Genomic DNA, 26,556 nt, shown 5'->3' with positions numbered 1-26,556 from the left:
CCTGGAGTCAGGAAAACCTGAATTCAAATCTAGTCTCCGGCATTTATTAGCTGTGTGGTCCTGAACGAGTTACTTTGTCCTATTTGCCTCGGTTTCCTCATTTGTACAATGAACTGAAGAAGGAAATTATAAACCACTCCAGTGTCTCTGCCAAGAAAATCCCAAACAGGGTCAAGAAGGCAAACAACTGGTTTGCCTCAGTTTCCTCACCTGTCCCATGAGCTGGAGAAGGAAATGGCAGACCACTGTAGTATCTCTGCCAAGAAAACCCCAAACAGGGGGACTTCTGGTCAAGATGGAGGCTTAGAGAAAGCTAAAGTTCAGATCTCCTGAAACCCTTCCTTACCGATCTCAAACCGAATGCTCCTAGGACACCGAAATTCAAAACAATCAACAGCATAGACCCCGGGAGTCCTCCTCCTGGACCTGGACCTGGATCAAAAGGTACACCCCCCCCCCCAAAATCCAGAACCCGAGACCACTCGGACCTAAGCGGTAGGCAAAAGGAAGCTCCTAGGACCCATCCCCCCCAACCCAGAGCGCTGAGTCTGAGTCCGAGGCAGCAGAGGCAACCTCAGAGCCCCAAGGTCTGCTATTCTGAAGGCTGCTTCCTGAAAACAACCTGACCCAGTCTTGGGGGCACCCAGACAGCAGGGAAACAGAGAGTCGGGGGGAGCTCGTAACCCCCTGACTGGAACCTTCCATTGGAATCTCAGTTCAACCCAGGGAAAGCTAATCTTCTTATCAGGAGCCCTCGGAGCTCTGGGAAGCCGAGGCCCCTCCCCCTCAGAGAGCAGTGCCTTCTGAAACAACAGCAACCCTCAGGACTGGCAAAAGGGCCTCGGGAGCCGGCTATTCTGAAGGCCACATCCTGAAAACAACCTAACCCAGTCGAGGGGGCACCCAGACAGCAGGGAAACAGAGAGGGGGGGAGCTTGTAACCCCCTGGCTGGATCCTTCCATCAGAGTCTCATGAAAAAAGTCCCTGCCTCAAGGCATACTAAATTCAACCCAGGGAAAGCTAATCTCATTAGGAGCCCTCCTAGTGGGAAGCCACGGCCCCTCCCCCCACAGAGTACAAGCTCTGGCCAGCTAAGGCACAGGAACAAGGGCCAAGCTAGGCTTAGAGTGTGGAAGTAAGGCAACGGAGAAGCATCAGGAGTGTGCCAAGGAGAGGAGGGCAGTAACAGGGACACACCAGCAATTCCTGGCTTCCCGGGAACACAGAACAACAACTGCATAGAACGGACAATCTGCCTAGGGCTAAAACCTCTGAACACCAGACAGAGATAAGAAAAGCTAATTCCCCCCCCCCCACTCAGATAGACATGGCAAACTCCACAGAAGCACAAAAGTCCCAAAATTCAAAAAAAAAACAAGAAGAAGGGGGCGACTTTGGACACATTTTATGGAGCAAAAATACAAAACACAGAGGAGATAGAAGAGGAAACACAAGCAAATGCTCAGAAACCTTCCAAAGGAAATGGAAACTCTCCACAAACCCATGAAGAATTTGAATCTGAAATGATCAAAAAGATGGAAGCCTTCTGGGAGGAAAAGTGGGAAATAATGCAAAAGAAATTTACGCATCTACAAAACCAGTTTGACCAAAGTGAAAAGGAAAACCAGGCTTTAAAGCAAGAACTAATAAAGCAAAGCCAAAAGACCAAGAAATTAGAAGAGAACACAAAATATCTCACTGACAAAATGACAGATTTGGAAAATAGAGGAAGAAGAGATAATTTAAGAATAATTGGACTTCCAGAAAAGCCAGAAATAAACACCAAACTCGACATCGTAATACAAGAGATAATCAAAGAAAATTGCCCAGAGATTCTAGAACAAGGGGGCAATACAGCCACTGACAGAGCTCACAGAACACCCTCTACACTAAACCCCCAAAGACAACTCCCAGGAATGTAATTGCCAAATTCCAAAACTCTCAAACAAAAGAAAAAATCCTGCAAGAAGCCAGAAAAAGACAATTTAGATATAAAGGAATGCCAATCAGGGTCACACAAGACCTTGCAAGTTCCACTCTGAATGATCGTAAGGCATGGAACATGATCTTTAGAAAGGCAAGAGAGCTGGGTCTTCAACCAAGAATCAGCTATCCAGCAAAACTGACTATATACTTCCAAGGGAAAGTATGGGCATTCAACAAAATAGAAGATTTCCAACTTTTTGCAACGAAAAGACCAGAGCTCTGTGGAAAGTTCGATATCAAAAATCAAAGAGCATGGAATACCTGAAAAGGTAAATATGAAGGAAAGGGAAAAGGAGAAAAATGTTATCTTCTTCTTTTACTCAAACTCTCCTCTGGGCTACATTTATAGGACTACATTTATATAGGACTACATTTATATCAATCTATGTATACTAACAGGTGGGGAAAATGTAAGGTGTAAATAGGGGGAAAAGAAAGACCAAATAGAATAATCATTCTCACACAAAGATTCACATGGGACAGGGAGGGGAAGAAAACTCCTATAAGCAGGAGAGGAAGAGAGTTTTTACTTAAACCTTACTCTCAGGGAAATCAACTCTGAGAGGGAAAAACATCCAGATCCATTGGGATCTTGAATTCTATCTTACCCAACAAGGGTAGGGAGAAGGGAAAACCAAGGGGGGAAGGGGAAAGGGAAAACAAAAGGGGAGGGAAAGAGAGGGGGGAGGGAGAGGGAACAAAAGGGGAGGGACTAAAAAGGGAAACATATCAAGGGAGGGGATAAGGGGGACTGATTCAAAGTAAATCACTGGACTAAAAGGTAGAGCTGAAGAAAAAAAGGTTAGAATTAGGGAAGGTTATCAAAATGCCAGGGAGTCCACAAATGACAGTCATAACCTTGAACGTGAATGGGATTAACTCACCCATAAAACATAGACGAATAGCAGAATGGATTAGAATCCAAAACCCTACCATATGTTGTCTCCAAGAAACACACATGAGGCGGGTAGTCACCCACAAGGTCAGAATTAAAGGATAGAGTAAGACCTTCTGGGCCTCAACTGACAGAAAGAAGGAAGGAGTGGTAATCATGATATCTGATAAAGCCAAAGCAAAAATAGACCTGATCAAAAGGGATAGGGAAGGTAATTATATTTTGTTAAAAGGGACTTTAGATAATGAGGAAATATCACTAATCAGCATGTATGCACCAAATAATATAGCACCCAAATTTCTAATGAAGAAACTAGGAGAACTGAAGGAAGAAATAGACAGTAAAACCATATTAGTGGGAGACTTAAACCAACCATTATCAAATTTAGATAAATCAAACCAAAAAATAAATAAGAAAGAGGTGGAAGAAGTGAATGAAATCTTAGAAAAATTAGAATTAATAGACATATGGAGAAAAATAAATAGGGATAAAAAGGAATACACCTTCTTCTCAGCACCACATGGCACATTCACAAAAATTGACCATACATTAGGTCACAGAAACATAGCACACAAATGCAGAAAAGCAGAAATAATAAATGTAGCCTTCTCAGATCACAAGGCAATAAAAATAATGATCAGTAAAGGTACATGGAAAACCAAATCAAAAACTAATTGGAAATTAAACAATATGATACTCCAAAATCATTTAGTTAGAGAAGAAATCATAGAAACAATTAATAATTTTATTGAGGAAAATGACAATGGTGAGACATCCTTTCAAACCTTTTGGGATGCAGCCAAAGTGGTAATCAGAGGTAAATTCATATCCCTGCGTGCATATATCAACAAACTAGGGAGAGCAGAGATCAATCAATTGGAAATGCAAATAAAAAAACTCAAAAGCGATCAAATTAAAAACCCCCAGCAGAAAACCAAACTAGAAATCCTAAAAATTTAGGGAGAAATTAATAAAATCGAAAGTGATAGAACTATTGATGTAATAAATAAGACAAGAAGCTGGTACTTTGAAAAAACAAAAAAATAGACAAAGTACTGGTCAATCTAATTTAAAAAAGGAAGGAAGAAAAGCAAATTAATAGCATCAAAGATGAAAAGGGGGACAGCACCTCCAATGAAGAGGAAATTAAGGCAATCATTAGAAATTACTTTGCCCAATTATATGGCAATAAATACACCAATTTAGGTGATATGGATGAATATATACAAAAATACAAACTGCCTAGACTAACAGAAGAGGAAATAGAATTCTTAAATAATCCCATATCAGAAAATGAAATCCAACAAGCTATCAAAGAACTTCCTAAGAAAAAATCCCCAGGGCCTGATAGATTCACCAGTGAATTCTATCAAACATTCAGAGAACAGTTAATCCCGATACTATACAAACTATTTGATATAATAAGCAAAGAGGGAGTTCTACCAAACTCCTTTTATGACACAAACATGGTACTGATTCCAAAACCAGGCAGGTCAAAACCAGAGAAAGAAAACTATAGACTAATCTCCCTAATGAATATAGATGCAAAAATCTTAAATAGGATACTAGCAAAAAGACTCCAGCAAGTGATCAGAAGGGTCATCCACCATGATCAAGTAGGATTTATACCAGGGATGCAGGGCTGGTTCAATATTAGGAAAACCATCCACATAATTGACCACATCAACAAACAAACCAACAAGAATCACATGATTATCTCAATAGACACAGAAAAAGCCTTTGATAAAATACAACACCCATTCCTATTAAAAACACTAGAAAGCATAGGAATAGAAGGGTCGTTCCTAAAAATAATAAACAGTATATATCTAAAACCATCAGCTAATATCATCTGCAATGGGGATAAACTAGATGCATTCCCAATAAGATCAGGAGTGAAACAAGGATGCCCATTATCACCTCTACTATTTGACATTGTACTAGAAACACTAGCAGTAGCAATGAGAGAAGAAAAAGAAATTGAAGGCATCAAAATAGGCAAGGAGGAGACCAAGTTATCACTCTTTGCAGATGACATGATGGTCTACTTAAAGAATCCTAGAGATTCAACCAAAAAGCTAATTGAAATAATCAACAACTTTAGCAAAGTTGCAGGATACAAAATAAACCCACATAAGTCATCAGCTTTTCTATATATCTCCAACACAGCTCAGCAGCAAAAACTAGAAAGAGAAATCCCATTCAAAATCACCTTAGACAAAATAAAATACCTAGGAATCTATCTCCCGAGACAAACACAGGAACTATATGAACACAACTACAAAACACTCTCCACACAACTAAAACTAGACTTGAACAATTGGAAAAACATTAACTGCTCATGGATAGGACGAGCCAATATAATAAAAATGACCATCCTACCCAAACTTATTTATCTATTTAGTGCCATACCCATGGAACTCCCAAAATATTCCTTTACTGATTTAGAAAAAACCATAACAAAATTCATTTGGAATAACAAAAGATCAAGGATATCCAGGGAAATAATGAAAAAAAAACACATATGATGGGGGCCTTGCAGTCCCAGACCTTAAACTATATTACAAAGCAGCAGTCATCAAAACAATTTGGTACTGGATAAGAGACAGAAAGGAGGATCAGTGGAATAGACTGGGGGAAAGCGACCTCAGCAAGATAGTATACGATAAACCCAAAGATCCCAGCTTTTGGGACAAAAATCCACTATTCGATAAAAACTGCTGGGAAAATTGGAAGACAGTGTGGGAGATTAGGAATTGATCAACACCTGACACCCTACACCAAGATAAATTCAAAATGGGTGAAAGACTTAAACATAAAGAAGGAAACCATAAGTAAATTGGGTAAACACAGAATAGTATACATGTCAGATCTTTGGGAGGGGAAAGGCTTTAAAACCAAGCAAGACATAGAAAGAATCACAAAATGTAAAATAAATAATTTTGACTACATCAAACTAAAAAGCTTTTGCACAAACAAAACCAATGTAACTAAAATCAGAAGGGAAACAACAAATTGGGAAAAAATCTTCATAGAAACCTCTGACAAAGGTTTAATTACTCACATTTATAAAGAGCTAAATCAATTGTACAAAAAATCAAGCCATTCTCCAATTGATAAATGGGCAAGGGACATGGATAGGCAGTTCTCAGATAAAGAAATCAAAACTATTAACAAGCACATGAAGAAGTGTTCTAAAGCTCTTATAATCAGAGAGATGCAAATAAAAACAACTCTGAGGTATCACCTCACATCAAGCAGACTGGCTAGCAGGACAGCAAAGGAAAGTAATGAATGCTGGAGGGGATGTGGCAAAGTAGGGACACTAATTCATTGCTGGTGGAGTTTTGAATTGATCCAACCATTCTGGAGGGCAATTTGGAACTATGCCCAAAGGGCGATAAAAGACTGTCTGCCCTTTGATCCAGCCATAGCACTGCTGGGTCTGTACCCCAAAGAGATAATAAGGAAAAAGACTTGTACAAGAATATTCATAGCTGCGCTCTTTGTGGTGGCCAAAAACTGGAAAACGAGGGGATACCCATCAATTGGGGAATGGCTGAGCAAATTGTGGTATATGTTGGTGATGGAGTACTATTGTGCTAAAAGGAATAATAAAGTGGAGGAGTTCCATGGAGACTGGAACAACCTCCAGGAAGTGATGCAGAGCGAGAGGAGCAGAACCAGGAGAACATTGTACACAGAGACTAATACACTGTGGTATAATCGAATGTAATGGACTTCTCCATTAGTGGCGGTGTAATGTCCCTGAACAATCTGCAGGGATCTAGGAGAAAAAAACACCATTCATAAGGAAAGGATAAACTATGGGATTGGAAACACTGAGGAAAAGCAACTGCCTGACTACAGCGGTTGAGGGGACATGACAGAGGAGAGACTCTAAACAAAACTCTAATGCAAATATTGACAACATAAAAATGGATTCGAATCAAGAACACATGTGACACCCAGTGGAATCACGCGTCGGCTATGGGGGGATGGGGGAGGAAAAGAAAATGATCTTTGTCTTTAATGAATAATGCTTGGAAATGATCAAATAAAATATTATTAAAAAAAAAGAAAGAAAACCCCAAACAGAGTCAGGAAGGCAAACAACTGGTTTGCCTCAGTTTCCTCATTTGTAAAATGAACTGGAGAAGGAAATTATAAACCACTCCAGTGTCTCTACCAAGAAAAACCCAAACAGGATCAGGAAGGCAAACAACTGGTTTGCCTCGGTTTCCTCACCTGTCCCATGAGCTGGAGAAGGAAATGACAGACCACTGTAGTATCTCTGCCAAGAAAATCCCAAATGGGATTAGGAAGAGACAGACCCAACTGGCTTGCCTCAGTTTCCTCACTTGTCCAATGGACTGGTGAAGGAAATGGCAAACCACTATAGTATCTCTGCCAAGAAAATCCCAAATGGGATCATGGAGAATTGGGCATGACTGAAATGACTTGACAACAATACTCCATTGAGGCAACTGGTGGAGCAGTGACTAAAGAGCCATGCCTAGAATCAGGAAGACCTGAATTCAGATCTAGCCTCAGAAACTATTAGCTGTGTGACCTGATCAAATCATTTAACCTAGGTTTACCTCAGTTTCCTCAACTGTAAAATGAGGATTAAAAACAGCATCTGCCTACCAGGATTTTGAAATAATGTTAGTAAAAGTACTTAGTGCAATGCCTGGCACATAGTAGGTGCCATATAAATGTTTCCAGCGATTGCCAAATGGGGAACAGATTGCTTAAGGGATCTGAGCATCCCGAGAAGCTGCTTGGACTCAGATTTTGTTCCTTGTGATAGAAGCAAAAGATATTTTTAAATGGCATCCAAGGGCAGCAAGAGGATGATCCTAACCTGTCGTTCACCTTGATTCAATTCAACAAACACTGAAGAACCGGCTCTCCATTCACCTCACCAAGGATAGGACCACAAGAGTAAGACAGCCCCTGCCCTCAAGAGGCGGCACTTATGCATGAGAGAGAACACAGAAGGCCAGAAGAAATAAGGAAGGCTTCTCAGGGGAGGTGACCCCTGGTCAGAGCCTTGAAGGAAGAAGAAGACTCTGAGGGTCAGAGCTGGAAAGAAGTGCCCATACGGATACACAGGAGCTAGAGATAAAAAAAAAATCTCCTCGAGGAAACCATCCACCTTGGCCAGAAAATGGAATATATGAAATGGAACCATTGGACTCAAGTTGGAAGGCTAGACCTAAGCCAGATAGTAAAAGGCCTTAAAAGTCAGGCTGAGGTGGGCAGCTGGATAGTTCAGTGGATAGAGCTCCAGGCCTAGAAAGGGGAGATCTAAGATTCAAATCTGGCTTCAGATACTTCCTTGGTGCATGACCCTGGACTAGTCACTTAACCTCCACTTCCTAGCCCTTACCACACCTTGGAACCAATACACAGTATTGATTGTATGACAGATAAGAGTTGAGAGAGAGAGAGAGAGAGAGAGAGAGAGAGAGAGAGAGGAAAAGAGAGAGAGAGAGAGAGAGAGAGAGAGAGAGAGAGAGAGAGAGAGAGAGAGAGAGAGAGAGATGAACACAGAGAGAGATGAACACAGAATAATGATGATGATCAAACTCAGCTCTAGAGCTGAGGAACTTTGGGAAATGGAACATTGCAATCAGACCTGGTTGCTTCATTGATTAGTTTTGCTCAGTTGCCTTTATTCCCCTCTCCTGCCCCCTTCTTTATTTGTTTTCATTTCATGAACCTCAGCATAATGCTAAGAACTTAACTACTTGGTTGGTTGCTGATTATTCTTTGTTACAAGTAGGGACTCCATGGCTCAGGGAGGGAGAGAGCTCCATTGGGAAATGCAAGGATGATAGAAAAGACAAAGAAAATGGATTTTTTGATTTTCTAAAGGAAACTGAGGGGATAGCCAGGTAGCCAGGTCTGGAGTCAATGGGTTAAAATATGACCATAAACACTTCCTATCTGGGTGACCCTGGGCAAGTCATTTAGCCTCATCATGACAAAGGAAGACCATAAATGGCCATTATGAGAATCTAGGCTTTTATCATCCCAACCACTCCGCCATTGAGCATTATCCCAGGAATATCTGGTTTCTGGCCAGGTCTTTTGGCCCTTTATTAGCCAACAGAGATTCATCTGAATGAACCACAACCAGAGTACCAACCCAGAAGTGACAGAGGATGCACTCATCAAGGCTGCCATCTTTGCAGAAAAACACCGATTATCTAATACCATCAAGGATATACGTACGGCTTGATCTCGTCCCCTGCAATTCCTATCTGTGCCTTTCTCTACATCCACCTTAAAGGATCCATCCACTCAATGCCCTGGGAGCTAGCTTCTGTCTCTTAATATTTCACAGCTGCCCAAGTATTACTCAGGCTGCCCTTCAGTTATCCCTCCCTCTCACTCCATGACGAGTCTCACTCCTTCTCCAGCACACACAAAATCTTGATGGTTTGACTGAATCTCCCAGTTGGAAGGGATGTCATCCTCCTTTTAGTCCAACCCATCTTGGACCCAGGAATAACCTGTACAGCCTTCTCAATCAAAGGCCATCTACTCTGTGCTGAATAACCTGTTGTCTTCGGGAGACAGCCCATGTCCCTGCAGGATAATTCGAATGGTTCTGGACTCCCTCCTAAATTTCCGTTTATAACAAACCTCAGTTGGTCTCTTGGCGATTTGTACTCCAGAGGTTCCCTTTGTTTTTACTTTATTTTTCTTGTTTGTTTGTTTTTTGGTCTCTGCTTTCTTTCACAACATGGCTAATTTGATCATTTTTGCATGATTGCATGTGTATCATCTATATCAAATTCTTACCTTCTTAAGGGGGGGGGAGGAAAAAATTTAGAACTCCAAAAATTTAAAAACAAATGTTAAAAATTGTTTTATGTGTAATTGGAAAAATATATTTTTAAAAATTAAAAACTATTCTGATTTTAGCAGATTTCCAACAAATTTCTAAATCTCTGCCATCCCTATTACATTGCTATTTCCTGATTCCTCCTCAAGTTCTTCTTTCCAAGCAGGTGTCTGGAGCACACTGTGATGACAGCAAAAGTCTCTGCTTCTGATGGTTTTCATCGATATGTTTTCTACCATGCTTGCCCACTTTGGTTCCTGGATTTCCTCATGTGGGCTCATCTTCATACACAATCTCCATCCTCAAACCACTTTTTAAAAAACCCTTTATCGTCCATCTTAGAATAAATATTATATATTGGTTCTAAAGCAGAAGAGTAATAAGGGCTAGCTAATGGGGGTTAAGTGACTTGCCCAGGGTCACACAGCTATGAAGTGTCTAAGGCCAGATTTGAACCCAAGACCTCCTGTTTCCCAGGCTGGATCTCAATCCATTGAGTGATCTAGTTGCCCCCTATCCACCCACTTTTCTGTATTCTGTTCCTCTTCAATATTTAGCCTTCTATAGCTGTTACCCCAAAGGTTCTTCACCTGGGCTCTGTGAACATTTTCCCCCTCGATATGTGGATAACTATTCCAATATAATTTGCTTCTTTTCCAATCTTTTTATTTTCTACATTTAAAATCCAATTCTTAAGCACTCACTATGTGTGAAAGCCTGGGGGCAGAAATGGAAAAGAGTAACACAGGCCCTGCTTACATTCCAATGGGGGAGGCCCCCTCTAGGGAAAGAACTCTATCTGCTTTTCTTTGTATATCCAGCACCTAGTACATAGTAGGCACTTTAATCAACATAGTAGGCATTTTAATCAGTGTGGCAAACTTTCTAGGGAACCAGACTGAGAAACTGAGTCCCAGGAGCTACAGAGATTGACCCTCATAAGCCATCTTGTCAAATGCCCTTATTTCTATAAGCCTAGAAAAGACAAGAGAGTTTCCTGAGGGTCCAACCTTGCACAAGGCAAAGCATGGACTCCTGCTGCCCTGTCTCGGGTTCTTCCAATTCTTAGAAAACGCCAGACCTGAGGGGAAACATTTGGCCCTAATATTCTTGGCATTTTCATCATCACCGTTGCAATGTGGCTAAAAATAGCAATCCTGTAGAGGAAGTTGAAAATGTGCTCTCCAGAGGAATCACTCCTGCCCTTTGGCTGACCAAGGAGGGAAAAAAGTGGGAGTCTACAGCTGAGAAAACAAACAGGGAATTTACTTCATTTCTCTGTACCTCAGTTTCCTTAGAAGCAAAAATAAAAGGGGTCCCACAGCCTTTGTCTCTGAAGTCCCTTCTAACTTTGTCTCATGACCTGGGGCAAGTCACTTGACCTCTTGATCTCAGTTTTCCCCTCTGTAAAATAGGGAGATTGGACCAGATGGCCTCAAAGTTCTCTTCCAGCTCAAAAGCCCAGCCTCTTTGAGTTTAAAACGGAATCCTGTCTTCTGAATACTTGCCCCTTCTCTAAACCTAAACTCAATCAGAGCCTCTGTTTTTATAGAAAAGTTGGCATTCCAGTCTTTGTCACTACCTACAGTTGCTAAAGGTGATTTCCTGACATCTAGAAGCTCCAGCTTGGCTCAGATGCATCCTAGCTGGTCTACTGGCAATCACTCAGAGTCACTGAGAAGCCTTCCCCTAGCTAGCCCCTACCCCAACACCAGCTCCAAGTTTCCTGGCAGCTGGACCCCAATCTCTGTTCGTGGCTTACGAGAAAAGCTACCCCTCCGAAGTCTTTGCACACTGGAACAGAATCCCAACATAAAATGTCTAGACAGGTAACACCATTATGACCAAAACAGAAACACATTTAAAGTCCCCCACTTGGGAGCATCATCTGTTTGGCGAGCCTGGTCCGTGCCAAGAAATAGGAGCTCAGGCTTGTTTAGGTTCTTGCCTCCTGACGTTGGAAAGCAGCAGCATCTGCGGCTATTTAAGCCTCGTCCGGGATCCTCAGCTCAGTCTCTCTCTGTCTGCCTTCCTGTTCCTCCTATCTTGGCTAAGCCTGTTATTTGAGGGGCAAATTTTCCCCAGACTTTGCCCAAAAGAGATTTTTTTTTAATTCTTACCTTGTGTCCTAGAATCGATAGTAAATAGAGTGTCAGTTCTAAAAGAGAAGTCTAGTGAGGGCTAGGAATTGGGGTTAAGTGAGTTGCCCAGAGGCACACAGCTAGGAAGTATCTGAGGCCAGATTGGAACCCAGATCCTCCCCCACTCCAAGCTTGGTGCTTTGTCCACTGGCCCACCCGGCTGTCCCATCTCCGAGGTATTTTTCACAAAGAGAGAACAAATGGCAGGCACTTCATTAGAAAGATGGCAGCCAGCCATAGCACTACTGGGTTTGTACCCCAGGGAGATAATGGGGAAAGGAAGTGTACAAGAGTATTCATAGCGGCACTCTTTGTGGTAGCCAAGAATTGGAGGATGAGGGGATGCCCTTCAGTTGGGGAGTGGCTGAGCAAATTGTGTTGTATGTTGGTGATGGAATACTACTGTGCTAAAAAGAATAGTGAAGTGGAAGAATTCCATGGAGACTGGAACAGCCTCCAGGAGGTGATACAGAGCGAGGGAAGCAGAACCAGGAAAACATTGTGCACAAAGACTAAAACACTGTGGTACAATTGAACGTAATGGACTTTTCCATTAGTGTCAACGCAATGTCTCTGAACAACCTGCAGGGATCAAGGAGGAAAAAAAAAACACTACCCTCAAGCAGAGGACAAACAGTGGGAGTGAAAACACCGAGGAAAGGCAACAGCTTGACTACAGGGGTGGAGGGGATATGATTGAGGAAAGACTATAAATGAACGCCCTAATGCAAAAACCAATAACATGGAAATGAGTTTGAATTGGGGACGCATGGGATACCCAGAGGAATCACACATCACCAATGGGAGGGGTGGTGGGAGGGGGGGAGGAAAAGAAAATTATCTTTGTTTCTAATGAATAATGTTTGAAAGTGACCAAATAAAATAATGTTTAAAAGAAAAAAAAGAAAAAAAGATGGCAGCCCAAACTCTTATGGAATTCTAGAGTTGAAGAGGATCATAGGCCAAAGGACCAGAGATCTGGGGCTGGAAAAGACCTTCAAGTCCATCAAATCCAATTCCAGAGATTAAAGATGAGAAAACTACAACCCAAGACTAGAAGCGCCTTGAAGGCAGTGACTCTTCTGCCGTTTTGTGTGTGTCCCTTGTGCTTAAAAGTGCCTGGTATATAATAGGGTCCTTTTTTTATTCAAACTCTTACAATCTATCTTGGAGTCAATATTGTTATTAAGGCAGAAGAGTGATAAGGGCTAGGCAATGGAACTTAAGTGACTTGCCCAGGGTCACACAGCTAGGACATATCTGAGGTCAAATTTGAACCCAGGACCCATCTCCAGACCTGGCTGTCTATCCCCCAAGCCTATTATTGTAGGTCTTAGTAAATGTGCTGTTATAAATTAACAGTAAAATTATTAAATGTAATATTAATAAAAATATTGTGGTTGCGTTATAAAATTTACTCTCAAATCAGGAGTCCATTAGTAGCTCTTAACAATGTAATTTAATACAAATGGAGATATGTGAAAAAGGGAAATGAAGAAAGGGGAGAGAAAACCTCACCTATCCAGAAAAATACCTAAACCAAAATCCTAAGCCTGTTAAGCCACAAAGCCCTCAAGCACCAACAGAGAGACAGACAGAGAAACAGAGAGAGAGCAACAGACAAAGAGAGGCAGAGACAGAGAAACCGGGGGGGGGGGGGGGGGGGGGAGAGACAGAGGGAGAGAGAGAGAAGGGGAGAAACAGAGATAGACAGAGAAAGAGAGACAGACACAGAGACAGAAAAACAAAGAGCAGGAGAGAAAGGGAGAGAGACAGAGAAAGGGAGAGACAGACAGAGACAGAGAGATAGACAGACAGACCAACAGAGACAGATGGACAGAGAGTGAGCGACAGAGAGACAGACAGACAGAGACAGAGACAGAGAAATAGGGGGAGAAAGGGAGAGATACAGAGAGAGAGAAGGAAAGAAATAGAGAGACAGAGATAGACAGACAGAGAAAGAGAGACAGAGACAGAAAAACAAAGAGGGGGAGAGAAAGGGAGAGAGACAGACAGAGACACACAGACAAACAGAGTGACAGAGAGAGACAGACAGACAGAGACAGAGACAGAGAAATAGGGGGAGAAAGGGAGAGATACAGAGAGAGAGAAGGAAAGAAATAGAGAGACAGAGATAGACAGACAGAGAAAGAGAGACAGACAGAGACAGAAAAACAAAGAGGGGGAGAGAAAGGGAGAGAGACAGACAGAGACACACAGACAAACAGAGTGACAGAGAGAGACAGACAGACAGAGAAAGAGAAATGAGGGGAGAGAACAGGAGAGAGAAGGGGAGAGATAGAGAGACAGAGATAGAGAAAGAGACAGAGAGACAGAAAAACAGAGAGGGGGAGAGAAAGGGAGAGAGACAGCGAGAGAGACAGAGACAGACAGATAGACAGAGAAGCAGAGAGAGACAGACAGAGAAATGAGGGGAGAGAAAGGGAGAGAGAAGGGGAAAGATAGAGAGACAGAGATAGACAGAGAAAGAGAGACAGGAAGAGAGACAGAAAAACAGAAAGGGGGAGAGAAAGGGAGAGAGACAGAGAAAGGAAGAGAGACAGACAGAGACAGAAAGACAGAGAAAGAGACAGAGACAGAGAAATGGGGGGAGAAAGGGAGAGAGACAGAGAGAGAGAAGGGGTGAGATAGAGAGACAGAGACAGAGAGACAGAAAAACAGAGAGGGGGAGAGAAAGGGAGAGAGACAAAGAAAGGGAAAGAGACAGAGATAGAGAGACACAGACAAACTGACAGAGAGACAGACAGAGAGAGAGCTCCGCCCCACACCTTTTATCCTCTGTGTCCCCATGTCCCTCTCCATATGCACGAAAAAATGGGGATTGGAGCCAGACAAACTTAGGGAGTGGCTTCGATCATCACAGCACACTGAAGTGAACTGATTGGAAGCTGTCACCTTTAATCTTATTATTCATACTAATTAATATCATTACTGTTTCTCCATCTCGCTGCCCACTCAGCAGGTATGCTGTGCTGGGAATTTATCCCCTTCGTTTTGGGGAACTTTCCAGCTCAGATGCTGAGGTTTGGTAAGATCGATCCTTTGACAAACATGTGTTGCTCACTTGCTGCATCCAAGCACCCAGAGAACTAAGTATTCTAATAGAACATAAGCTCCCTGAGGGCAGGACCTGCTTTTTGATATTGCATTTGTCACTCTAGCCTTGAGGCCATTGGTTTCTACCTAGCAGATGCTTAATAAATGCTGCTTTTGGGTTCGATTTTCGTTGTTGGAGTCTTTTGTGAGCCTCACTTCAGAGGGGGGCAATCAATGCTATTAATTAGCCAGCCTGTTAGTGTATGAGGTGAGATGCAAAGCAGGTCCTCCCAACTCTCAGCAGTGCTCCAAGCTGACCTAGCTTGTTCCTGAGAGCCCAGTTTTACACCCCAGCCCAGCATTCCGATGTGTGCGGAGGAGTCATTTTGGAAACTTTTTCAAAAAGGGCCGACGTCTCCGAGCTTGGTACCAGCTTGCAAGGAAAAGCAGATGAAAAGTAAACATAGGATTTAACGCGGAATTTGAAATATACTCAGCTAACGCCAAAAGGCATAAATCAGGAAAATGAGCCTGTGACTTCCCATAACGCATGCTGTGTTAATTACAGTAAATGACATTACTAATGGCCGGTCACTTATGGTGGACCGTGTCTGGAGACAGAAGGGTTAGACCAAATGTTGGGCATGTGCAGCTGGAAAAAGCCAAGCCCCTCATTTTACAGATGAGGAAACTAAGGCTTAGAAAATTCGAATGACTTACCCATGATCGATCACACTGTGGGTAAGTATAGCAGTTCTAGGATTTGAATCCAGGACTCTGGGGTCCTTTCAAAATTGACTTTAATTTTCTTAAGGGTTTGGGGCTTTTATTTGTTTTTTTGGAGGGGGTAGGAAGACCGATGACAGGGTAAAGCTGATTGATGACACCAAAGACTGGCATCTGCTAGTGTCCAAGGTCAGGTCAGTATCCACAGCTGTCCCTTCATCAAACCCTAGCCTAAATTGCTTTCTCTGGCCCTTCTGGTAGGAAACTGAACTGGTACATCCATTAAACTTCAAAGCAGCTGGGAGGGTGTGCCAATACCAATTTTGCTTTTGCTTGGAGATCTGGCATTTGTTCTTGGTCTGGTCCTCTATTTTCATTAGTATAATAAATTCTCAGTAAAGGACACCATTTACCAATGCAGACCATCTGCTATCCTGAAACTTAGCGGTCTTAAAGAATGTCTAGAAGGGGCAGCTGGGTAGCTCAGTGGATTGAGAGCCAGGCCTAGAGACAGGAGGTCTTGGATTCAAATCTGGCCTCAGACGTTTCCTGGCTGTGTGACCCTGGGCAAGTCACTTAACTCCCATTGCCTAGCCCTTAACACTCTTCTGCCTTGGAACCAATACACAGTATTGATTCTAAGACAGGTTAAGTTTTAAAAAAAAAGACTGTCTAGAGCACCAAGAGGTCAAATTACATGCCCAGGGTCACACAACCTGGATATGAACCAAACACTCAGAAAGCCAAACCTGTTTCAACCTTCTGCTTCTACATGAAAACCCGAGATCAGCTTTGCCCACATCATCCCTTAGCTCAGAAACCTTCAATGGCACCCAGTCGCCTGAAGGATAAAAGCTGACCTCCTTAGTTTGTTCTTCAAGGCTCTCCACCACCTATTCCCAACTAGTGCCAACATTCAATGATTCTTTAACCCCACCACCACCACGTCGCCTCCTCTGGTTCTCTCCTTCATTCTCCCGCTTCAGGCCCCCCATATCTTCATGTTCCCTTCCTCATCCCCTTTATAAATTCTGCTCTCCAGAAAGCCTGGCATAGGGGAAAACATTCTGCCTGTAATCGCTGAGTATGAAGTTGTGTGGAAACCAGATCCAAATTCCACTTCTGCTGCTTACTACCTCAGTGACCCTGCAACAAGTGGAGAGAAGACCTGGTATAGAGTCAGGAAGTCCTGAGTTCAAATCTGGTCGCAGACACCTACCAGCTGGGTGACCCTAGGCAAGTCACTGAACCCCTTTTGCCTCAGTTTCCTCATCTGTAAATTGAGAGGGGTGATGCCTCTAGCTGGTCCCATCATCTCTAAAATCTCTGATCCTATGAAAGGAGATGTCATCAAGTTTTGACACCTTAGTGTTCATTCAAGACCCCAGTCACCCTGGAGTCATGCTCTCCTGCCTCTAATGTAGTGCTTCATTCTCCAGCTTCCACCCGTTTGTTCAGGCCATTTCCCCTTGCCTGGAAGGCCCATCCTCCTCCTCTTCTACTGACTTCCTAACCTTCCCATTTGGCCCAACTTACATGCTTTCCTCATGGAAATCATAGGATTTCCATGGGATCCCTAGAGAATCATAGAATATGCAAGGGAGCTCCAGGGAATCAAAGAATCTCCAAGGATCTCCAAAAAATTATGGGCTATCCATGGAATGTTGGGATCCCCCGAGGATCTCCAGAGAATCATGAGATCTCTAATGGATCTCTAGGGAATTAAAGGATCTCCCAGAGATCTCTAGAAAATCACAGAATCTCCAATGAATCTCCAAGAAACCAGGGGACCTCCAGAATATCACTAGAGAAACATAAGATTTCCAAGGAATCTCCAGAGTCAAAGAATCTCCAAGGGATCTCCAAAGAATTATGGGCTATCCAGGGAATGTTGAGATCCCCGGGGGATCTCCAGAGAGTCATGAGATCTCTAACAGATCTCCAGGGAATTAAAGGATCACCCAGAGATCTCTAGAAAATCACAGAATCTCCAATGAATCTCCAAGAAACCAGGGGACCTCCAGAATATCACTAGAGAAACAAGATTTCCAAGGAATCTCCAGAGAGTCAAAGAATCTCCAAGGGATCTCCAAAGAATTATGGGCTATCCAGGGAATGTTGAGATCCCCAGGGGATCTCCAGAGAGTCATGAGATCTCTAACAGATCTCCAGGGAATTAAAGGATCACCCAGAGATCTCTAGAAAATCACAGAATCTCCAATGAATCTCCAAGAAACCAGGGGACCTCCAGAATATCACTAGAGAAACAAGATTTCCAAGGAATCTCCAGAGAGTCAAAGAATCTCCAAGGGATCTCCAAAGAATTATGGGCTATCCAGGGAATGTTGAGATCCCCGGGGGATCTCCAGAGAGTCATGAGATCTCTAACAGATTTCCAGGGAATTAAAGGATCACCCAGAGATCTCTAGAAAATCACAGAATCTCCAATGAATCTCCAAGAAACCAGGGGACCTCCAGAATATCACTAGAGAAACAAGATTTCCAAGGAATCTCCAGAGAGTCAAAGAATCTCCAAGGGATCTCCAAAGAATTATGGGCTACAGTGTGGGAGAGACTAGGAATACAGTGTGGGAGAGACTAGGAATAGATCAACACCTCACACCCTACACCAAGATAAATTCAAAATGGGTGAGTGACTTAAACATAAAGAAGGAAACCATAAGTAAATTGGGTAAACACAGAATAGTATACATGTCAGACCTTTGGGAGGGGAAAGGCTTTAAAACCAAGCAAGATATAGAAAGAATCACAAAATGTAAAATAAATAATTTTGACTACATCAAACTAAAAAGCTTTTGTACAAACAAAACCAATATAACTAAAATCAGAAGGGAAACAACAAATTGGGAAAAAATCTTCATAGAAACCTCTGACAAAGGTTTAATTACTCATATTTATAAAGAGCTAAATCAATTGTACAAAAAATCAAGCCATTCTCCAATTGATAAATGGGCAAGGGAAATGGATAGGCAGTTCTCAGATAAAGAAATCAAAACTATTAACAAGCACATGAAGAAGTGTTCTACATCTCTTATAATCAGAGAGATGCAAATCAAAACAACTCTGAGGTATCACCTCACACCTAGCAGATTGGCTAACATAACAGCAAAGGAAAGTAATGAATGCTGGAGGGGATGTGGCAAAGTAGGGACATTAATTCATTGCTGGTGGAGTTGTGAACTGATCCAACCATTCTGGAGGGCAATTTGGAACTATGCCCAAAGGGCGACAAAAGAATATCTACCCTTTGACCCAGCCATAGCACTGCTGGGTCTGTACCCCAAAGAGATAATGGACACAAAGACTTGTACAAAAATATTCATAGCTGCGCTCTTTGTGGTGGCCAAAAACTGGAAAACGAGGGGATGCCCATCAATTGGGGAATGGCTGAACAAACTGGTATATGTTGGTGATGGAATACTATTGTGCTAAAAGGAATAATAAAGTGGAGGAGTTCCATGGAGACTGGAACAACCTCCAGGAAGTGATGCAGAGCGAGAGGAGCAGAACCAGGAGAACATTGTACACAGAGACTAATACACTGTGGTATCATCGAACGTAATGGACTTCTCCATTAGGGGCGGTGTAATGTCCCTGAACAACTTGCAGGGACCCAGGAGAAAAAAACACCATTCATAAGCAAAGGATAAACTATGGGAGTGGAAACACCGAGAAAAAGCAACTGCCTGAATACAGAGGTTGAGGGGACATGACAGAGGATAGACTCTAAATGAACACTCTAATGCAAATACTATCAACAAAGCAATGGGTTCAAATCAAGAAAACATCTAATGCCCAGTGGACTCACGCGTCGGCTATGGGGGGCGGGGGGGGGGAGGAAAAGAAAATGATCTATGTCTTTAACGAATAATGCTTGGAAATGATCAAATAAAATATATTTTAAAAAAAAAAAGAATTATGGGCTATCCAGGGAATGTTGAGATCCCCAGGGGATCTCCAGAGAGTCATGAGATCTCTAACAGATTTCCAGGGAATTAAAGGATCACCCAGAGATCTCTAGAAAATCACAGAATCTCCAATGAATCTCCAAGAAACCAGGGGACCTCCAGAATATCACTAGAGAAACAAGATTTCCAAGGAATCTCCAGAGAGTCAAAGAATCTCCAAGGGATCTCCAAAGAATTATGGGCTATCCAGGGAATGTTGAGATCCCCGGGGGATCTCCAGAGAGTCATGAGATCTCTAACAGATCTCCAGGGAATTAAAGGATCACCCAGAGATCTCTAGAAAATCACAGAATCTCCAATGAATCTCCAAGAAACCAGGGGACCTCCAGAATATCACTAGAGAAACAAGATTTCCAAGGAATCTCCAGAGAGTCAAAGAATCTCCAAGGGATCTCCAAAGAATTATGGGCTATCCAGGGAATGTTGAGATCCCCAGGGGATCTCCAGAGAGTCATGAGATCTCTAACAGATCTCCAGGGAATTAAAGGATCACCCAGAGATCTCTAGAAAATCACAGAATCTCCAATGAATCTCCAAGAAACCAGGGAGCCTCCAGAGTATCACTAAAGAAACATAAGAGATCTAGCATTCCAAGGAATCTCCAGGGAGTCACAGAATATCCAAGGAAATCTCCAAAGAATCATGAGCTATCCTGGGACTCTCTAGGGAATATGCAAGGAATCAAAGGATCTCCCAGAGTTCTCTACGGAATCATAGGAACTTGACTCTGGAACTGGAAGGGAGCTCAGAAACTCCATCTGGTCGACTCTCCCTCATTTCATAGATGAGGCAATTTAGGGTTAGGTTAAGTGACTTTTTCCAAAGACCCAACCCTTGCTGATTCCACCCCACTCCTAGTTCCAATCTTTATTCCCCTTCCTTACCTCAAGTCTCTCCCCATTCTAATTCATCCACCAAAGTGATTTTCCTAAAACTCAGGACAAAACATGTCACACACCTTCCCCTACTCAGTAAACTCCATGGCTTCTTCCTATCACTTCCAAACGCTGGTTGGTCATCAGAGCCCTCCATAATCTGGGCCCCTCTGACCTCTCCTGTCTCTTTAGGCCTTACTCTCTGACACACTGTCTTTGATCCAGTGCCACTGGCCCCTGACTGGTCCACAAACGAGACACTCCATCTCTCAGCTCTGGACATTTTCTCTAGAGCTCGGAATGCTCTCCCTCTTCATATCTGCCTGCTGGCATCCCCTGGTTCCTTTTCCATCCTAACTAAGTTCCCATCTTCTATAGGAAGCTCTCCCCAGACCCTCTGAACTCAAGTGCCTGCCCTCTGCTAAGCATTTCCTAGGTATCTTGTATATGTCTTACTTTGTGTATATATCTGCCAACTCCCCCATTCGAGTAGGAGCTCCATGAGGGCAGGGACTGCCTTTTGTCTCTTTCTCTGTCTCCAGCCCTTAGGGCAGAGCCTGTAGAAATATAGAATGTGCTTAATGAAGATTTATTCCATTGAAAAAGGCATTCAGTAACAACAGGATTGTTGATCTAGCCTTGGAAGGGTCCTTAGCCATCATTTCATCCAACATTCTCATCTTACAGAGGAAGAAACCAAATCCTAGGAAGGGTAAGTGGGCTAGGTGGTGCAGGGGCCAGAGCACTGGGCCTGGAATGAGGAAGACTTGAGTTCAAATCCAGCCTCGGACACTTTCTAGCTGTTTGACCTGAGCAAGTCACTTCACCTCTTTCTGGCTCAGTTTCCTCAACTGTTTAAATAGGATAATAACAACACCTACATCCCAGGGTTGTTGCAAGGATCAAAGGTGATAGTAATTATGAAGCATTTTGAAAACCTTAAAGTTATTATTATTGTCCAAAATTATTTGCTCCTTTCTGAATCTGATCATGTAAGCTCTTATATATTATATTTTATTGTAATATTACATATTATATTTTTATTTCATATCATATAAATATATTATATTTTTAGCTTCATCTTGCCTTATAAAATGAAGGGCTTGATCCACTCCAAGCTAACTGCAGGGGTTCCAAGCATCAGGGAGTAAGGAGAGAACAACTCAGAGCAGAAGGAATGTCCAAGCCTTCCCCAAGATCAATAACACTAACCCATCTCCAGTTCCAATAAGAGAATCGATCAATGACCCCCACTCTACCTCAGCCTTGGCCATGGAGAGGAGGGGGAATAGGAGAAATACAGTCTAGGAGATACAACTTTCTTCCCTAATTCCACATTCGATAGTATCTCGGATGAACAAATGGCATTAGACCTTTGGGAAGGGGGCACCCAGCCCAGGGAGAAGGTACATACCTCCGTTCATATCCAACACACCACATCTGCCGGCCACAGCCCTGTTTCCATACTTTGACCATCCGGGTGAAGGCCTGGACGCAAGGCTGCTGGTGACCCACGATGGTCAGCTCCCTCACAGCACACACATTGGGCCTGGTGGAGAGAGGAAGAGATATTCATTTGCCTTGATTGATAAAACTAGTCAAAGAAGAGTTGAAATGCAAATTTTGAGAATGGAGAGGGACCTCAGTTACCACCTGGACCAGTGATGGTGAACCTTTTAGAGACAAAGTGCCAAACATCACACCCAACCTCCAGAGACCAAGTGCCACACCTTGTTGCCTAGCTCCCCCTCCTACCCCAGACAGGGGAGGGAAGAAACACTCCCATTGGGCTGCTGGGTAGAGGGACAGGTTATATGAAAAAAATTATCATCAGGCACAATGGAGATGGAGCTAGGGGCAGCTCTACCTGAGTTCCTCTGCCTTTCTAGTAACGAACTCTGGGGGGAAAGGGATGGTATTACACATGCCCACAGAGAGTGCTATGCTTGCCATCTTTGGCATTCATGCCATAAGTTCACCATCACTGACCTAGACCAACTCCCTTCAACTGGAAGGAAGGAAGGAAGCTAAGGCCCATTGGAAGAATTGATCTTCCCCAGGTGTCCTAGGTAATCAGGGACAGTGATATCCTGAAACAGTCACTTCATTTCATACAAAGGTCTTGTTGTACAAGGAAACACTCTAAATGAAGGTGTTTTGAGAAATATACCCCAGGAAGACTTGCATGAACGATTGCAGAGTGAAGAGAGCAGAACCAGGAGAACAAGTTATACACTGATAGCCACACTGTAAAGAAAAACCATTTTTACGTAGGATTTAAGAACTCTGATCAATTCAACAACCAATCAAGACTCCAGAAGGCTGACAGTGAGCCTCTTGGCAGAAATCAAGGATGACAAGAACAGAATGAGACACACATTTTCAGACATGACTGATGGATGGATTTGTTTTGTTCAAGTGGTACCATGAAAGAAAGCTGGATTTGCAGTCAGAAGATTTCTATTCAATTCCCAGCTCTGCTACTTGCTAATTGTACAACAAGGGGAAAAGAAATCAGCAAACCCTAAATGTGCATCAAAAGAAGAAATTTTTAAAAGTAAAAGGAGAAATAGAAAATTTGAAAATACCAAAATAATAAAGATAGAAAAAATTGGAAAGCATAGTCTACAGAGCTGATAAGCCATGTGCAGCCTTCAGTAAATCACAGTCTCTTTAGGATTTGATTTTCTCATTTGTTAAATAAATAAAATCATGAAGGGTAAGCATACAGAAAACGGGCAGCTAGGTATACAGTGGTTAGAACATCAGACTTGGAGTCAAGAAGACTCATCTTCTTACTTACTCCCTGGGCAAGTCACTTAAACTTGTTTTCCTCAGTTTCCTCATCTGTCAATGAGTTGGAGAAGGAAATGGCAAACCATCCCAGCATCTTTGCCAAGAAAATTCCAAATAGGATCACCAAGAGATGAAGACAACTGAAACAACTGAACAACTGTACACTATCCCTAAAGTTGTTTCCTGCTTGAAATCTAAGATCTAATGAAGAAAAGATGGGAGGATATTTAGCAGGACCTAGAACCAACTCTTCTTCTCACAATATCACAGAATGTAAAAGGTTTTTTGAGCCATATAGTCTAACCCATACCTAAAATTAATTCCAATAATGATGACGATAATGATAAATAACTAACATTTATATAGGACTTTAAGGATTACAAAATGCTTTACAGGTTCTCTCACTTAATCTTTACAACAACCCTGTGAGGTAAGTGCAATTATTAGCCCCAGTTTACTAACCAAAAAAAAAATATTCATTTTGTAGTGTTTGGTTTTCAGTTTCTATGACCCTTTCTCATAAGGTATATTAACATAAATAAACTCCTTAGAATTGAACTGCAAAGGAGACAGCTAGCTGGATCGGTGAATGGAGAGCCAGATCCAGAGATGGGAGATCCTGGGTTCAAATCTGGCCTCGGACACTTTGCAGCTGTGTGACCCTGGACAAGTCACTTAACCCCATTTGACTAGCCTGTACCACTCTTCTGCCTTGTATTGATTCCAAGATGGAAGGTAAGGGTTTAAAAAAAAAGAAGAAGAAGAATTGAACTGCAAAAGCCTTGCTTCTTCTGGGGAATGCAAAAAAATTTATTTCACTCATTAGAAAATACTTACAGACATGTCCATAGTTTTAAATAGTGATATTCATAATGAAGGCCTTTCCTTTGGAGGATTTTTGCTCACTGGAAGTTCACTCACCCTTCCCCAATAGAAGATGAGTTAGCATTCTTAATGTGAAAATCCCAAGGGGAAAGACACAATCACTTTGCACCAGAGGCCTTTGATCTTGGATAGAGAGAACAACTCAAGCCCATCATCCTAATAAAGCTGAGCAATTCGGAAGAGTAATTCCTGACAAGACTCATGCCCATATTAATTGGCTACCTCTATGGTTTTAATCGCTTCGTGCTTCCATTCTGAAACCAGCTGAAACATCTCCCTGTATCCCCCTTGTATAACTTCTTAGATGGTGTCTATTTGGACCCACATACCCCACAGCAACTGGGATTATAGCTAAGACTCCCCACACTCCCTTTACCTTTCACTAAATGAGGAGACATTTGAATCCCATGTTCTTATGTCCCTCAATTAATTATTGAGCCAAACGATGCCAAAACAGATGTGAAAGCAGAAGTAATAGATAATGGCAGGCTCTTTACCAATCAACATCCTGGAAAAGGAGGTTGGAAAAAGCATCTCTAATATGTGTCACTGATGGGGCTTTTCCAATAGAAAAGAGAAAGATGAGAAGCCATCCTCGAGGAAGCTCTCTCCACTCCTCATCTGGACATAACTTGGAGGCAGCTCCCCAGCCTCATCTTAACTAGCTATAAAGATATCCTCTAATAAGTCTCTCTGGGACATTTTAAAGACTTTATCCTATTCTCCTTAAATTTGACAGATGAGGAAACTGAGGCAAATAAGGTTAAGTAACTTGCCCAGGAGCAGACAATTAGGAAGTATCTGAAGCTGGATTTGAACTCAAGAAAAAAGGGTGTTTATTAGTCTATAAGCTATTCATTAAGCATTTTGCTATAGGTTAGGCATTGTGCTAAGCACAGGAGATACAAAGACAATTGAATCAATCTCTGCCCTCAAGGAATTTATATTCTAACTAGGGAATGTGTTATTATCCTCCTCAGAGGGGACTATGTTATTGTTGTGAACTTTGATTTTAATTTGAGCCTAATTTGGAACAAGAGACTACCTCCCAGAATCCAGAAGGGAACTTTTTGGAAAAGGCATCACAAAGATGCCTGCAGAGACCACGCGTTGCACTAAAAGATCTAAAGTGAATTTTGAGATATGATGAATTTGAACTATGGGGGGTTGGATGCATTTATTTTGAATGTATACTCTTATGCCAAAGGGGACTGCCCCCTAATTGACTTTTTGTCAATGCACTTAACATTGGTTTTGTTTTTTCTCTTTTATTAACCTTTATCCCCAAATTATTGTAATTTCCCTTTAGAAATTGCAATATTTACATGCATATATGAATATTTACACATATAATTTTACATATAATCTATTCAATCTAATTTATTAATAACAGTTATCACCCAGGCCTCTACTACCTGAATGCCAGGTATTTAACATTTAACCTCTCTTCTAAGGTCCTCTGATACTCTGATAGGAAGGAAGGAAGGAGGAAGAGAGAGAGAGATAAGGAGGGAGAGAGAGAGAAAGGGGGGGAGGGAGGGAGAGAGGGATAGGGACCAGGGCTGAAACAAGGGTGTTTTGACATTGTCAGTGGTTAATTTTGTTCCCCGGCTATGGATCTACTGCTTCACTTTCATTTGGAGACTTTGCTTTGCTCCTGCCCCTCAACTAAACATTTATGAGACTGAGGTCTCAAGGTTCTCACTAGATAGTAGGTGAGGGAAAGGAGTAAATTGGGGGTGAGGGAGGAAGAAACCTCAAAATGTTACTTGCTGTGGTCTGATTTCCCATCAGCTCTAGCTCTTTAATAACCATCAGCATGAAACTGGTATAAAAAACATTTTGGGGTTTTGTTGCTGTTAATTTTTTTAAAGGTTACATATCTAGCAACAAATTTCATGCAAAATTGCAAGTAAAAAAGTCTGAGTGGGGGGAAGCTTGGAGGCTCAATGGATTGAGAGTCAGGCCTAGAGACAGGAGGTCCTTGGTTCAAACCTTACCTCAGTCATTTCCTAGCTGTGTGATCCTAGGCAAGTCCCTTAACCCCCATCTCCTAGTCTCTATAGCTCTTTTGTCCTGGAACCAAAGCACAGTATTGATTCTAAGAGAAAATGTAAGAGGTATTGTCTTTTTTTAAGTTCAGTGAAGAAAATAATTCCTAAAAATTAGAATCAGAGAAGTGGAATCTAATGACTCCATGAGACATCAAGAAACAATAAAGCAAAGTCAAAAGAAGGTGAAAATAGAGAAACAGCTGGAAGCCACAAAAAAGCAGGATAGACCAAACTGAAAAGGAAAACCAGTCTTTAAAGACCAGAATTAGGCAACTGGAAGCCAATGATCTTG

The 26,556-nt window shown here is 42.2% G+C and overlaps 1 protein-coding gene across 1 annotated transcript in view; it reads right to left on the bottom strand.

The window, feature by feature from the left end:
- The window catches only part of LOC130453919 (multiple epidermal growth factor-like domains protein 6), a 221,608-nt gene that overhangs the window by 169,685 nt on the left and 25,367 nt on the right, over positions 1 to 26,556 (bottom strand). Inside the window, exon 2 of the mRNA XM_056795969.1 lies at positions 21,944 to 22,078. Within this exon, the coding sequence (XP_056651947.1) occupies positions 21,944 to 22,078 (135 nt within the window). The remainder of the gene's footprint in view (positions 1 to 21,943; positions 22,079 to 26,556) is intronic.

This window comes from Monodelphis domestica, chromosome 4 (assembly GCF_027887165.1).
Source record: "Monodelphis domestica isolate mMonDom1 chromosome 4, mMonDom1.pri, whole genome shotgun sequence".
NCBI lineage: Eukaryota > Metazoa > Chordata > Mammalia > Didelphimorphia > Didelphidae > Monodelphis > Monodelphis domestica.
The sequence above is the reverse complement of the archived record's forward strand: the minus strand, read 5'-3'. Positions and strand labels throughout refer to the sequence as shown.